The sequence below is a fragment of the Mauremys reevesii genome, linkage group 3, assembly GCF_016161935.1.
Source record: "Mauremys reevesii isolate NIE-2019 linkage group 3, ASM1616193v1, whole genome shotgun sequence".
Classification (NCBI taxonomy): domain Eukaryota; kingdom Metazoa; phylum Chordata; order Testudines; family Geoemydidae; genus Mauremys; species Mauremys reevesii.
In genome coordinates, this window is record NC_052625.1 from 193,566,582 (window position 1) to 193,581,859 (window position 15,278).

Sequence of the window (15,278 nt, forward strand, 5' to 3'; positions counted from 1 at the left end):
ATTTAGGCCTAATTTGATGGTGTCAAGTGTCCAAATTAATTCCAGTTCTGTAGTTTCTTGTTGAAGTCTGGTTTTGAAGTTTTTTTTGAAGATTGGCCACTTTTAAGTCTGTTATTGAGTGTCCAGGGAGATTGAAGTGCTCTCCTACTGGTTTTTGAATGTTACAATTCTTGATGTCTGATTTGTGTCCATTTATTCTTTTGCACAGAGACTGTCCAGTTTGGCCAATGTACATGGCAGAGGGGCATTGCTGGCACATGATGGCATATATCACATTGGTAGATGTGCAGGTGAACAAGCCCCTGATGGTGTGGCTGATGTGGTTAGGTCCTATGATGGTGTCCCTTGAATAGATATGCGGACAGAGTTGGCAACAGGGTTTGTTGCAGGGATTGGTTCCTGGGTTAGTATTTTTGTTGTATGTTGTGTAGTTGCTGGTGAGTATTTGCTTCAGGTTGCGGGGCTGTCTGTAAGCGAGGACTGGCCTGTCTCCCAAGGTCTGTGAGAATGAACGATTGTCCTTCAGGATACGTTGTAGATCCTTTATGATGTGTTGGAGAGGTTTTAGGGAGTCTTTTGTTTGTATGTTTGAACAGTCATCCCCAACTTGTGCATCACTGAATCTAGCTCCATTGAGATACCCCTGAATGTTTCTACTGATGTCAATTGTGCTGAAGCATGAGAGATCAGGCATGTGGTGATTTTTAGCATATGATGCCCTTTTATTTGTCTCGATAAAAATATTTTTATACCCATACTTCCACTTACAAAAGGAAACTGGTTTCTGCGGCGGAGAGGAAATAAAATCCTCTGAAAACCTCTTGTATTTAGGGTTTTTCCCACACTTACGATTTAAAGGCAAGATAAAAATGAACATATAATTTACAAATAAGTCCTTACTTGTGCTCCATATATTACTAGTATAACTGAAAGGTATTACTAAATGTAAATTACTTTCACCAGAAAAGGTGACCTTAACAGAGGGTTAAATGTTAGGATGGGGGGAGACATGGAAAATTATAATAGGGTCAAAGGAGCAAGAAGAAAGAAATGAGTAGGGGAAAATATTGATATAGAGGGGTGTAACTTGTTCAGAAAGCACAGGCAGGGAGAAAAAGGAGGAGGGTGGCATTATGCAAAAGGATATATACTTGTTCTGAGGTCCAGAAGGTGGTGGGAAGCAGACCAGTTGAGAGTCTGGATAAAGATAAAAGGATTAAAATAGGGGTAATGTCATGAGGGAGAGGGGGATCCTACTATCAACCACCCAATCAGGAAGAGGAGGTGAATGAGACATTTCTAAAACAACAGAAATATCCAAAACACTGAACCTGGTAGTAATGGGGGACTTTAACTACCAAGACATCTGTTGGAAAAGTAATAATGGTAACATACGCAATTTCCAATAAGTTCTTGAACTGTATCAGGAACAACTTTTTGTTCCAGAAAGTGGAGGAAGTAACCGGGGAGATGGCCATTTTAGACTTGATTCTGACCAACACAGAGGGATTGGTACTGAATCTGAAGGTAAAAGGCAATTTGGGTGACAGTGATCATGAAATGACAGACTTTGTAATTCTAAGGAAAGAAGGGAGTGACAACAGCAGAATAAGGATAATGGACTTCAGAAAAGCAGACTTTAATAAGTCAGAGAATTGGTAACTAAGGTCCCATGGGAAGAAAATCTAAGTGAAAAAGGAGCTGGCAGTTCCTCAAGGAGACAATATTAAAGGAACAACTGCAAACTATTCTGATGCAAAAAAAAGATAGGAAGTATAGTAAAAAGCCAATACAGCTCCATCAGGAGTTCTTTACTGACCCGGAATCCTACAAAAAGTGGAAAGATGGTCAGATTGATAAGGAGGAGTACAAACGAACACCACAAGGATGTAGAGACAAAATCAAAAAGGCTAAGGCACAAAATGAGTTATACCTGGCAATAGGAAGAGCTTATTTAAATACACTAGGAGCAAGAGAAAGATGACGGAAAGTGTAGGTTGTCTACTTAGTGGGGAAGGAGAGCTAAAAACTCTGCAGCTCCCCATTTTGTCATGCATATTTTTAGTAAAAGTCACGGATAGGGAAAGCCCCTGGCAGTCCGGGCCGGTTTGTTTACCTGCCGCGTCTGCAGGTTCGGCCAATCGCGGCTCCCACTGGTCGCGGTTCGCCGTCCCAGGCCAATGGGGGCTGTGGGAAGCAGCGCAGGCCGAAGGATGTACTGGCCACCCTTCCCACAGCCCCCATTGGCCTGGGATGGCGAACTGCGGCCAGTGGGAGCCGCGATCGGCCGAACCTGCAGACGCAGCAGATAAACAAACCAGCCCGGACTGCTAGGGGTTTTCCCTGAACAAGCGGCGGCCCGACTTTGAGAAGCACTGGTCTAGATGAAATTACTATAAGGTAGGTGCACAACTGTTCGGAAGATAGTACTTGAAGAGTAGTTATTAGTGGTTTGCCTTTAATTTGGGAGGACACACCAAGGGGGTTCTTGCAAGGTTTGTCCTGAGTCTGGTACTATTCAATATGTTCATTAATGACTTGGATAATTGAGTCGCGAGTATGCTTATAAAATTTGCCGATGACACCAAGGTGGGAGGGATTGCAAGCACTTTGGAGGACAGGTTTAAAATTGAAAATGACCTTGACAAATAGGAGAACTAGTCTGAATTAAACCACATGAAATTCAATAAAGACAAGTTCAAAGTACTTCACTTAGGAAGGAAAAATCCAAAACCACAACTAAAAATGGGGAATAACTGGCTGTGCAGTAGTACTGAAGACGAGGATCTGGGGGTCATTTAGCACTTCTGCCATTTCCACATTTTCTGTTATTGTTCCCCCTTGCTTCCCACCATTGAATAACAGGCCTACCCTGTCCTTGGTCTTCCTCTTCCTCATAATGTATGTGTAGAATGTTGTTATTCTTTATGTCTCTAGCTAGTTTAATCTCATTTTGTGCCTTGGCCTTTCTTATTTTGTCTCTACATGCTTGTGTTGTTTGTTTCTATTCATCCTCTGTAATTTGACCTAGTTTCCACTTTTTGTGGGACTCTTTTTTGAGTTTCAGATCCTTGAAGATCTCTTGCTTAAGCCAGGGCTGTCTCTTGCCATACTTCCTATCTTTCCTATGCAGTGGGATAGTTTTCTCTTGTGCCCTCAATAATGTCTCAATAATAAAATTGCCAACTCTCTTTAATAACAGAGAGATTCATTGCAAATTACTGACTTGCAAGTTAGTGATTTAGGGTGAAATTCGCTCTGTGCAAACAATCAATGCAAGGACTATGTACCACTTAAATCTTCAAAGCAGAGATCGAATAGTACCTTACACGTTGCATAGGCCTTGTGTTGGCCAACTGCATACGAATGAATTGCACTCCAGGCCCTAGTCTACACAGGAAAGTTACACAGGATTTTAAACTAATTTGGTCAAACCAGTGGAAACCCCTGTGTGGACACTCCTATTGCAGTTTTGCTCAAACCTGTTCCCAGTCAACTTAAACCAAGGGAAGCTGCTCTTCAACTGAAATAAGAGTTCCTCACAGATGTTTGAACTGGATTTATTAAATCAATTTAAATTCACACCTTAGTTAAACCAGTGCAGCTTTCTTGTGTAGACAAGCTGTGAGAGACATTTTTCCAGGGCCTATGGAACTGCTGTAACAACGACAACCCCAACAGTAAGCAGTAGCACATATATACAGAATTACCAAAGAGGAAAGCTCTCGTCTTCAGCTCTGCCAAGCACAGAGTCACGAATGTGCTCATATGTAACCATCCGCACTCCGGAGTACACTACAGAAAACAAAACCACAAGAGAATTTTTAGAACAGCCCTCTCTTTTGTTTGTACTATAATAGAAAACCAAGAGATTAATTGTAAAACACCTACCACAATGGGACCGTTGGTCCTGACTGAGGCATTTGGTTGCTACTGTAATAATAAATAATCCAAAAGGGGAGGAAGACGAGGCTGAGTGGAATATTTGCCCTAGCCATGAACCTATTAATGTAACAGAATCTCTTTTGCTAAGTGGTATTTCTTGTCACAAATACGAGGTGTCTCAGCACTTTAAGACACTTTACTTCACTGGCCATCTCACCACCAGTCTGAGATTTGTTTCATTTCCAGCAAACTAGCCATTAATGAATCCTCTATGTGCGTTCCCTCCCACAGGTGCAATCCCTTTAAGATTTGCTGCTGTCAGTGTATTTGCAATTAAAAAAAATACAAACCAGCTATCTCTGAGAACCTCTTCCTGCTAACGAGAAGGGAATGTGGTATAATGGATGGGGCACTAGACTGCGGTTCGGATTTCATGGTTTCAAGTCCTGGCCCTGCCATGGACCTGCTGGGTGACCTTGGAGAAGTCACTTCCCTTCTGTAAATTGAGGGTAATGATACTGACCTCCTTTGTGAAGCTCTTTGAGACTTACTGATGAAAAGTGCTGTATAACTATCCACTTCAAATTCCAACCTTTAGTTAATTTGGATTAATTTTCTTCGATATCCCCATGTAGACAAGCACTTTGAGTCCTGGACCTCAATGGAAAAATAGGGGGTTCAATTGAAAATGTTTGATTGTATGATTTGACTGCACATTCCAGCTCAGGCAAGGATGTAAGTAACAGCAAAAAGGCTCAGAAATGGAGCACTTGGGTCCCTCTACAGGCTATAATTAAGGCTGAGAGTCTGTCACGGAGATCCTGGATTCCGTGACTCTCCAGGACCTCCATGACTCCTGCAGCAGCTGGTACGGCTGACCCCTGGGGCCAACTGCACCGGCTGCTGCTCAGGCGGCCTCAGGCAGCTGGCCCCAGGGGCTACCAGAGGAGCAGCAGTCCTGGGCGCTGCCCCTGAGCTGCCTCCCCTCTGGAGCAGCAGCGGCACCCCTGAGCAGCAGTGGTGCCCCAGAGCAGGGCCGGCTTTAGGAGGTGCAGGGCCAAATTCAAACAGTTTCGATGGGGCCCCGGCAGGGATGACTAAAAAAAAAAAAAACACGTAAAAAAACACGTGGGGCTTGTACTTACCGGGCGGTGCTCCAAGTCTTTAGCGGCACTTCGGCGGCGGGTCCTTCACTCACTCCAGGTCTTCAGCAGCACTGAAGGACCCACCGCCGAAGTGCCGCCGAAGACCCAGAGCAAGTGAAGGACCCGCCGCCGAAGTGCCGCTGAAGACCCGGAGCGCCGCCAGGCGAGTAAAAATTAAAAAGGCGCCTCTAGCCAGGGAAGGGATTCTCACTGGGCGCAGGGCCCGATTCGGGGGAATTGGTGGAATAGGCCTAAAGCCGGCCCTGCCCCAGATCCCTCCCCTGAGCAGCAGTGGCGCCCCAGGCGCACCTAAGATTTAGTAAGGGGTATCTATAGTACAAGTCATGGGCAGGTCACAGGCCGTGAATTTTTGTTTATTGCCCGTGATCTGTCTATGACTCTTAACCTGTGACTAAATCTTAGCCTTAATTATAATGTTGTTTACTCATAGTTCTACATACTGCATTGGAACTAGTTTATATTTTGATTGCATGAATGATAACACATTGTAAGACATTACAAGTAGTACAGTCTGGTTAGGGAATGCAATTCAAGTTCAGCGAGGTAGGGTTGGGAAAACTCCACTCTAAAGACCAGGAGCTTGATGCCAGCGAGCACGACTCTGTCTCAGGGTCTAGTGTTCCTCTCCAATCCCTACCTGGAGATTCCAAACTCTGCGCAGAGTGATTCTGTAGGACTGAACTGATGGCAGTGGCAACAGCGATGAAGCCACACTATAAGGCCCGACTAGACCAGCTGTGGCAGGGGTACCAGAACTGACTTCACAGCAACACCTCACCAAGACCATCTGTGACAGGTCTGCAAAACTGACTTCACAGGGAGGCCCAACTGGACAAACTGCGGTGGGGGTGCAGAACTGACGTCATGGCAAGACCCAACCAGAGCAGTCATGTTAGGCAGGCCATTCATCCAGTTTTAGGTCAGACAGCCCTGTTTTTAAATTGTTTGTCCCCTACCCTGTACTGAGACAACACAGGATGTGGTTTTGTCTGGTTTCATGGCTAGGGGATGCCATTTTGAAGAGCACACTGCCCCACCCCTGCCTACGTGACCTAACATGCACGATGCAGGCCAGTCATTCTGGCGAGGGTGGAGCTATGCAGGTGGGGAAATGTCCCATCTTCAGGGGTTGTGTAAGTGGCATTCTTGGCACTCATTCAGGGCACGTCTTCACTAGCAACATTAAAGCACTGCTGTGGCAGTGCTTTAATGTGGCTTGTGTAGTTGCACCAGAGCACTTGGAGAGAGCTCAGTGGTTTGAGCATTGGCCTGCTAAACCCAGGGTTGTGAGCTCAATCCTTGAGGGGGCCACTTAGGGATCTGGGGCAAAATCAGTACTTGGTCCTGCTAGTGAAGGCAGGGGGCTGGACTTGATGACCTTTTGGGGTCCCTTCCAGTTCTAGGAGATAGGTATATCTCCATTAATTTAATTTAATTTAATTTAGCTCTCCCAGCACTATAAAAAACCCACCTCCACGTGGGGAACAGCTCCCAGCGCTGGTGCTGAAACGTGCAGCGCTCAGGGCAGTGTTTTTTCACACCCCTGAGCGAGAAAGTTGCAACACTGTCAAGTTCCAGTGTAGACAAGCCCTCAGACAAGCCCTAATTAGAGCTGGGAGTGAGGTTTCAGGTGGGTGAGAACTGTTGTGTGATTAAGGATCCTCAGTAAGCTGGCCAGTTACTGTCTGCAGGGTTGTCTGCAGGGTTGACTGAACAACTGACACTCTAACTGGGTTTGGGTTGTTGTGTTGCATGTAAATATATGTGCAGTGATCAGGCTTTAGGACTTTTTTCTTCCCTCCCCCCCCAAATAAAAGGAACCAGTGGTTCCAGGATCCCAAGGATGCTGAGTGCCTGTGAGAGGGGAACAACGACCTGCAAAGGTAACTGGTGAAGTTTTACTTTTACTTCCCAGAACCAGAAGTCAGAATACGGCTCTGGGTGATGGCTCAAGCCACAGTTTAAGAGGATCTCTAGGCACACTGAATGAGCCCTTGTGCTGCCATTGGCACTTGCCAGAAGGGTTACAAAGAGACATGGCAGGATTAAGACACAAGACAGTATAGCTGTGGGACATAGCACACAGCAGTGGTTTTCAAAATGCGGGTCACAACCCAGTACTGGGTTGCAGAATGTAAGGCACTGGGTTGCGGTGGCTCTGGTCAGCACCGCCGACAGGGCCATTAAAAGTCCTGTCGGTGGTGCTGCCTGCCTAGGCAGGCTAGTTTCTACCTGTTCCAACGCCGCGCTGCGCCCTGGAAGCAGCCAGCAGCAGGTCTGGCTCCTAGGCAGGGGGGCCATGGAGCTCTGCAGACTGCCCCCACCCTGAGCACCAGCTCCGCACTCCCATTGGCTGTGACCCCTCATCCCCGGCTCCACCCCAGAGCCTGCACCCCCAGCCCAGAGCCATGACCCCCTCCTGCACCCCAACCCCCTCACCCTGCCCAGAGCCCCTTCCCACACCCCAAACCCCTCATCCCCAGCTCCGTTGGGTCGTGGGAATCAACAGTTTTCTTCAGCTGGGTCACCAGAAAAAAAGTTTGAAAACCACGGGCATATAGCATTCTGACTCATTGCTATGGGACAAGATAATCACCTATGTGTCTGTAGACAGCAGGTGTTGCTCCTTGCCAGAGTTTTAGTAAGCCTTCCTCTTGAACAATCCCTGCTGCAGTACGCAGCATGCCACGGTAGGGTACAGCTCTTCTGCCAGCAGCTCCATACCGACGAACGGCAGCTTCACCTTGGATCTGCAGTCGCGTTTTCGTGAGATCCAGGGGAAAGGTTACTAGCAGAAAATAACAGGGAACACAGCTGAACAAGGCCACATCCTGCAGAACATAATGTTGCGAAACGCAGGCTGGCAGCGTTTGATTTGCCGCAAGCGCTGTTAGCAGGTGCTCATCCTGACTGAGGCAGGAGGATCATTATTCATGGTGCCTTTTGACAAGATAGCAAAAATATATCAATCGCTTTTCATTCTATTCCAAGTTCTTGTCATTCCAAATCCAATGCTTACCACCTGCCCCGCTTTTGAAGTTTCTTTGGAGAAGCATTTGGAGTTTCTGGAAGATGCTGGAGCACGTTAAATCCTTCTCAGTTACTTCCACCCTTTTACATACTCTGTGACCAAGACTTTGGTGTGCACAATGCAGTGCACCTCATTCTCAAGTGGCCACTCTGAATTTCCAGAGGGAAAGCACACTTTGCAGAGCCAGTAATCTCCTCATCCCCATGCAGGGGAGCATGAAATGGGCAGATGTTTGACTGCTCCATCCCACAATATGGGGGAGCTGCTTTGTTCCTGGCTTCCACCGGCTGCGGTTCGCCGCTCCAGGCCAACGGGGGCTGCAAGAAGCTGCGGCCAGCACATCCGTCAGCCCGCACCGCTTCCCGCAGCCCCTATTGGCCTGGAGCGGCGAACTGCGGCCAATGGAAGCCGTGATTGGCCAAACCTGCAGATGCGGTAGGTAAACAAACCAGCCCGGCCCGCCAGGGTGATTACCCTGGCAAGCCACGTGCCAGAGGTTGCCGACCCCTGGCGTGGATTAATAGAAGATTACTTTTCCCCATTGGAACAAAGCAGAACCAGAGAAGAAAGTGTCCCTTAATCTATTCCCTGTGCTGCTTCTGGGGCAGTGCAGTTACACACTGCCCTTACATAAAAAAAAACTTGACAACAGCTAGACTGCTGGTGTGCTGAGCCTCTTGTGCTAACCAACACTGCCTTGTATTTCCCAGGCTGCCTGCATCCACCGGTTGTCTCTTGTTTTATACTTAGATTGTAATGTCTGTGGAGTACAGACTATCTCTTGGTTCTGTGTTTGTACAGAGCCTAGCACAATGGGGTTCTAGCCCATGACTAGGGCTCCTAGGCACGACAGTAATACAAATAATAAACAACACTAATAATAATACTTTGGGATGCCGGTAAAGTCACAGTATAATCCCAATATTATTTCTTGTATTGGATATCTTTAAACAAAAGAGAACCCTTAAATCATTAGGACATTGCACCAAGTTTGCATGTACAAATTAATAGTTTACACTACGCAGATATTACAAAATATCAAATTATTTATCACAGCGCAGCATTGTATAGGCACTCCCTCTTCCTTAAATATCTGCTCTCTCTTCGTTGCACTGACACACGTCTCTAAAGACAGCTCTGCTGTAATTAGAAACATGAGCTTCCCAACAAGATTAAATCTCTTTTTGGAGAGAAGGGGGAGCGCTATTCTAAACTAACTGTAGAAGGCAAATTACTCACACAGTCAACTTCAACTGATTATTCCACCCTTTTGGTGTTCTATCAGCAATAAGAGTACGTTGCACATTTAAATCACTCAGAACTTGTCTTGGTTCACTATTGCATCCCACTGTTCTCAACGGCAAAGATTTGAGGCTAGTCTACAATGGCAACGCTAAAGCGCTGCTCTCCCAGCACTATAAAAAACCACCACCTCCACGAGGGGCGTGGCTCCCAGCACTGGTGCACGGTATACACTGGCACTTTACAATGCTGAAACTTGCTGCACTCAGGGGGGTGTTTTTTCACACCTCCAAGCAAGAAAGTTGTGGCGCTGTAAATTGCCAGTGTAGACAAGCCCTAGATCTGAAATACCTACTGCGGAGCAACACCAAGTTTGCAAAGCAGCAGATCCGGAGAAACCATGTGATCAGCCAGTACTTCTGGACCAGCTTCCTACAGCAGCCAGAGCCCCGGCCCTTTAAATCGCCTCCTGAACCCCAGGTAATGGCGGCAGGGCTCCGGCGGTGATTTAGAGGGCCCAGGGCTCCAACACTGCGGGGAGCCCTGGAACCTTTAAATCACCACCGGAGCCCTGCCGCCACTACCCTGGGGCTCCAGCAGTGGGACTCAGGCAGCGCTCTAAAGGGCCCAGGACGCCTCCTGCTGCGGGGCCCTTTAAAGCACCGCCCAAGCCCTGGTGTAGCGGCAGTAGGGCTCCGGTGGTGATTTAAAGGGCCAGGGCTCCCCGCAGGGGCTGGAGCCCCTGGCCCTTTAAAGCGCTGCCTGAGGCCGGCTGCTGGAGCACCAAGGTAGCAGCAGCAGGGCTCCAGTGATGATTTAAGGGGCCAGGGGCTCCGGCTGCTGTGGGGAGCCCCGGGCCCTTTAAAGCGCTGCCTGAGCCCCGCTGCCAGAGCCCTGGGGTAGCAGCAGGGCTCCATCAGCAATTTAAAGGGCCTGGAGCTCCACTGCTGTAGCTGTGGTCAAAGCCCCGAGCCCTTTAAATCACCCCTGAGCCCCAGGGGCTCCCAGCCGCCTCTGCAGCTCCCGGGGTGATTTAAAGGCCACGCCTCTTCCAGTTGAGGCCACACCTCTTCCGGTTGAGGGCACACCTGTGGTCAGGACTCCAGCATACTGGTAAGTCCTTTAAGTTACTTTCACACCTGCATGTGATGCAATCTATTTTGTAAGCTGCACTACACAGAAAAGTATAAAGAGGAGAGGCAGGTGTCACAAGTTCCCTGCACCAGGAAGTTGCTGAATGTTGAAGCAGCAGTGAACAGACAGCTGAGGGAATGGGGCTGAGCATTTTCCCTACCCCCCACCCCAGTCAATCACGACACCCTTCCCTCTAATAAAATCAAAGTGGCTAGTACCTAGTTCTGCAACAGCCGCTGCACTGGCTGACAGCGCGAACTTGCTGGCTCGGGGCCATCTCTCTGGGAAAGGCAAACTTCTCTCCTCCTGGGGGTAGCATTCAGCATGTAACATAACAGGCACACTCACCCACCCACCCAAAAGAATCTGGAAAGAATTAAAAGTCAGTGAGTCACTCTCTTGAGGTCATTTTCCTGAAGGTCCAGCAGCACCAAGGAGCACTCACCCCACACTGTCTCCCGATAAGCAGGCTCCAAAGTCTCTGCTCAGTGACATAACTAAGTCCTACAGAGAGGCTTCTGGGAAATGTAGTCTTTCATCCAATCTCCCACACATGAGGTAGTGAAAGTTGGTTTTTAAGCAGAGTTATTTATTGCCAATCGCTGATATTCAAAAATTATTAGTCAGGTCCCCAAAATCATGAGATTGATTTAAACATAATGAGACTTTTAAAATATTTGCCTTCAGCTATTTGAGTGGTTAAAGTTCATGTTTTCCAACTTTGTTCTGCAATCATAAGGGCTAGAAACTTTTTTTTCTAACTGAAAGCTAAGATTCTCACATAGTCAGGACTCCAGGACAGGGGTGCCATTTCAGATTTTAACTGTAATTTCAGAGGCTACTTAGGCACCTGAAAACTCTAGGTGTGGTTGTTTTGTTTTGTTTTGCAGATAAGTTAGAAATTAACTGATGGGAACACTGTATCTAATTCCTATATAAAGAAAGAAAAAATATGGCTTTAATTGGTGCCATATTAAAGCCATATTTTAAGTTTATATGTAAAATTAGAACAATCAGGCGACAATACAAGATATTTCCAAACCCAGGCATTGAGGTATCCATTTTGGAGCCTTGGCACAGATATCAGAAACACAAGTTTGATGCTTTGTACACCATCTTTAGTAGAGATAAATAAAAATAAATAAAATTTGCCTAATATTTGCTTACTTTCTCTGACACACTCTGTGTTACTGCCATTATCCATTCTGTTTTAGTCAATTTTTTCACTCCACTAAAAACATTTACTTAATTTTAACGTGCACGATTAAGTTCTTCCCCCGCCCCTTCATTAAGAATGGGAATTTATTTGTTTAATTATTCTGGCTTTTCTGATTACTGATCACAATCATATATGCAAGTCATTAATATTTAAATTCATAATTACTATTAGTATCAGACTTGAAACTGCATTTATATTCATATTAATTTTAAGTTATTTTACAGATATAATTAAAATATAATTTGAAAATAAGCGACCTTCATCTGCATAGTGTTTAGCTTTTAAAAAAACAAAAAAAACTGGCATTGCTAAGGTGAGTACAAGCTAAATTTACATTCTGGAAGGATACTATTATTGATTGTGTGTGTGTGTGTTGGGGAGAGTGTGTGGGAGACTGAAGGTGTGTGTTGGGGGGAGTGTGTGTGTGAGATTGTCTATGCTGAATGATTGTGTCAGCACACTGTCTCTTTAAGCCAAGCACACAGGAGTCTGAACGCTTGTTCAGTACAGCAGCAGCAGCTCTCACTCCTGAACCAGAGGCACCTGCACAGACAGGTGTCCTGTCCCCACCTCCCCAGCTCAGTGGAGACCCACTTGGGCACGATATGTCCCCATATCTACTCTAGCGACACCATCGGAGGACCCAACCACATCAGCCACACCATCAAGGACTCAATCACCTGCACATCTACTAATGTGATATATGCCATCATGTGCCAGCAATGCCCCTCTGCCATGTACATTGGCCAAACCGGACAGTCTTTACGTAAAAGAATAAATGGACACAAATCGGACATCAGGAATGGTAACATACAAAAGCCAGTAGGATAACACTTCAGTCTTTCTGGACATTCTATAACAGATTTAAAAGTAGCCAAACTGGAACAAAAAAACTTCAGAAACAGACTTCAACGAGAAACTGCAGAATTAAGGCCTGGTCTATGCTGCGGGGGGGTGGCGGGGGGACTCAATCTGTTATGCAACTTCAGCTACATGAATAACATAGCTGAAGGCGACGTACTTAGATCAACTTACTGTGGTGTCTTCACCGCGGTGAGTCGACTGCTGCCGCTCCCCCGTCGACTCTGCCTGCACCTCGCACCGAGCTGGAGTACAGAAATCGACGGGAGAGTGCTCGGGGGGTCTATTTATCATGTCTAGACTAGACATAGACACGATAAATCGACCCCCGCAGGTAGTGTAGACACCAGGGGCGGCTCTAGAAATCGGGCTGCCCCAAGCAGCGCGGAGCACTGCGCCGCCCTTCCCCGGTCCCGCGGCGGGTCCCCCCCCCCGGTTTCCGGAGTAGACACACCCTAAAATTAATTTGCAAATTTAACATTAATTTCAGCTTGAATAGGTTGAATAAGTTGGGGTTGAATAGGGACTGGGAGTGGCTGGCTCATTACAAAAGCAGCTTTGCATCTTCTGGAATTGACACCTTCTCATCAATTACTGGGAGTGGACTACATCCACCCTGATCAAATTGGCTCTGTCAACACTGATTCTCCGCTTGTGAGGCAACTCCCTTCTCTTCATGTGTCAGTATATTTATGCCTGCAGCTGTAATTTTCACTCCATGCATCTAAAGTGGGTTTTTTACCCACAAAAGCTTATGCCCAAATAAATCTGTTAGTCTGTAAGGTGCCACCGGACTCCTTGTTGTTTTTACTCGGGCACGGCCATCTCTAGCATCAGACGAACTACTCCAATGCTGCACCAGCCAAGCTGGGCAGCCGGAGAGTGGCGGCTGCTGGCTGGGCAACCAGCTCTGGGAGGGATGCTACGGGTGGGGCTGAGACAAATTTTGGGGTGGCTATAGTCCCCGCAAATCTCCCTTTGCACCACCCCTGTTTGTAAAATTATAATGGGGTACGAAACTCGGGGGAGGGGCCAGGTCCCCACTTCCCTCCCTAAATGGTGCCACGCTCCAGGAGCTGGGGCTTCAATAAAACGACCCAAAATTGCAAGGCTCATGCAAAAACTAACGAGCTGGCAACACTATTGGACTAAACTCTATAATGGAGATTGCAAAACAATAAACAGCCATACTTTGTCCTTTACAACCATAGATCTGAAAGTACTTTACACAGAAGTATAAGTATTACTATTTGTATTTTAAAGATGGGGAAACTGAGGCACAGAGTGAGTGAGTGAATTGCCCAAGGTGACACAGCAAGTCAATAGCAGAACCAGGAAAACAACTCAGGGCTCTGACTCTCATGACCACATCCTTGTACTTCACCAAGCTGCTTCCCAGGAAGTAAGCATGCTACCGAAAGCATAAGAGCTCTAGTTCCACTGACACCCCTTCCTGTCTCCAAAACTGGGCAGCCCCGCCTTGCAGAAATGATACAAGGGACCCAGAAAGGGGACATGTCATGGAACCGCTTCTCCCCTTCTATGCCCCCAGCTGAGTTCTCCTTGCTTTGCATCCTTTCCTGCCATAGAAACACTGTGGAGAATCCGTCCCTTTGCAATTACGTGCCTTTGATTAACTAAAACATTCTGATGACATTAGGGTGTGGCTCCTACCAGCCTCCTTCTACACCCCTTACTTATGATGAACCTGTATTTCGTATCACTGGAATTACATGGGTGGATAAGATGTTACTCAGCATCAAAGTGGGAGAATAATAATTGTATTATTATTTATAATTTGTATTTATCGTAGCCCAGCCAGCCAGCCTAGGAATCTAGTTATGGACCAGGACTCCATTGTACTAGGTGCTGTACACACACAGAGCAAAAAGACAGTCCCTGTCCTGAAGAGCTTACAATCTAAGTATAAAGTAGAGGCAACAGATGGATGCAGACAGATGGGGAGTACAAGGAAACAAATGAGACGTATTGGCCAGCATGATAGGCTGTCATCTCAGCACTTCAGCAGCCTAACCATTGCCAATTTTTGGTAGGGATCTTGACCAAGGAGAGTTAAAGGGGTTTTGAAGGAGAACAATGAGTAAGTTTTACAGATGTTTACAGTAAGCTTCTCCCGAGGGTGAGGGGCAGCATGGGAGAAAGCACAAAAGTTGCCAGTTCGCCCTTACACCCAGTTCCTGCATGCACTTACACATACACCTCTACCTCAATATAATGCTGTCCTTGGGAGCCAAAAAATCTTACCGCGTTATAGGTGAAACCGTGTTATACTGAACTTGCTTTGATCCACCGGAGTGCGCAGTCCCCTCCCCCCTCCAGCACTGCTTTACCGCATTATATCAAAATTCATTATATCGGGCGGCGTTATATCGAAGTAGCGATGTATTAGGAGCTTTGCACACAAGTAGGCCCACTGAACACAATGGATCTACTCACACGTATAAAGTTACTCACATGCGTAAGTTTGCTACCGTGGTGGCTTCAGGCCAGAGATTGTATCGCCTGTACGTTCTGCAAAACCCCTTGCTTTACATGGGTCAAAAATGTGCTAAAAGCCGTAATGTGAATATTACATTTCTGCTGCTCAAAGGGGTATACACTAAAGGAATTTGTTTTAAAAAACTCTGGCCCAATCCTTCACCCACAGAATTCACTGGGAGTTTGTAAATGACTTCAGAGAGAGCTGAATCCCATTGCAATGCCAAACGAAACTAGCAAA

General features: G+C 46.7%; 1 protein-coding gene across 8 annotated transcripts in view; it reads right to left on the minus strand.

Annotated features, from left to right (window-relative positions):
- Positions 1–15,278, minus strand: part of SLC25A27 (solute carrier family 25 member 27) — a 55,605-nt gene that overhangs the window by 19,933 nt on the left and 20,394 nt on the right. For 3 of the 8 annotated variants that reach the window (XM_039530668.1, XM_039530672.1, XM_039530677.1), the window contains exons 1-3: positions 10,677–10,897; positions 7,648–7,839; positions 3,711–3,795 (exon numbers count right to left, since the gene is read on the minus strand). In XM_039530668.1, the coding sequence (XP_039386602.1) occupies positions 3,711–3,795; positions 7,648–7,839; positions 10,677–10,791 (392 nt within the window). In that variant the 5' untranslated portion in view covers positions 10,792–10,897. The other 5 variants (XM_039530673.1, XM_039530675.1, XM_039530671.1 and 2 more) reach the window with 3 other exon arrangements.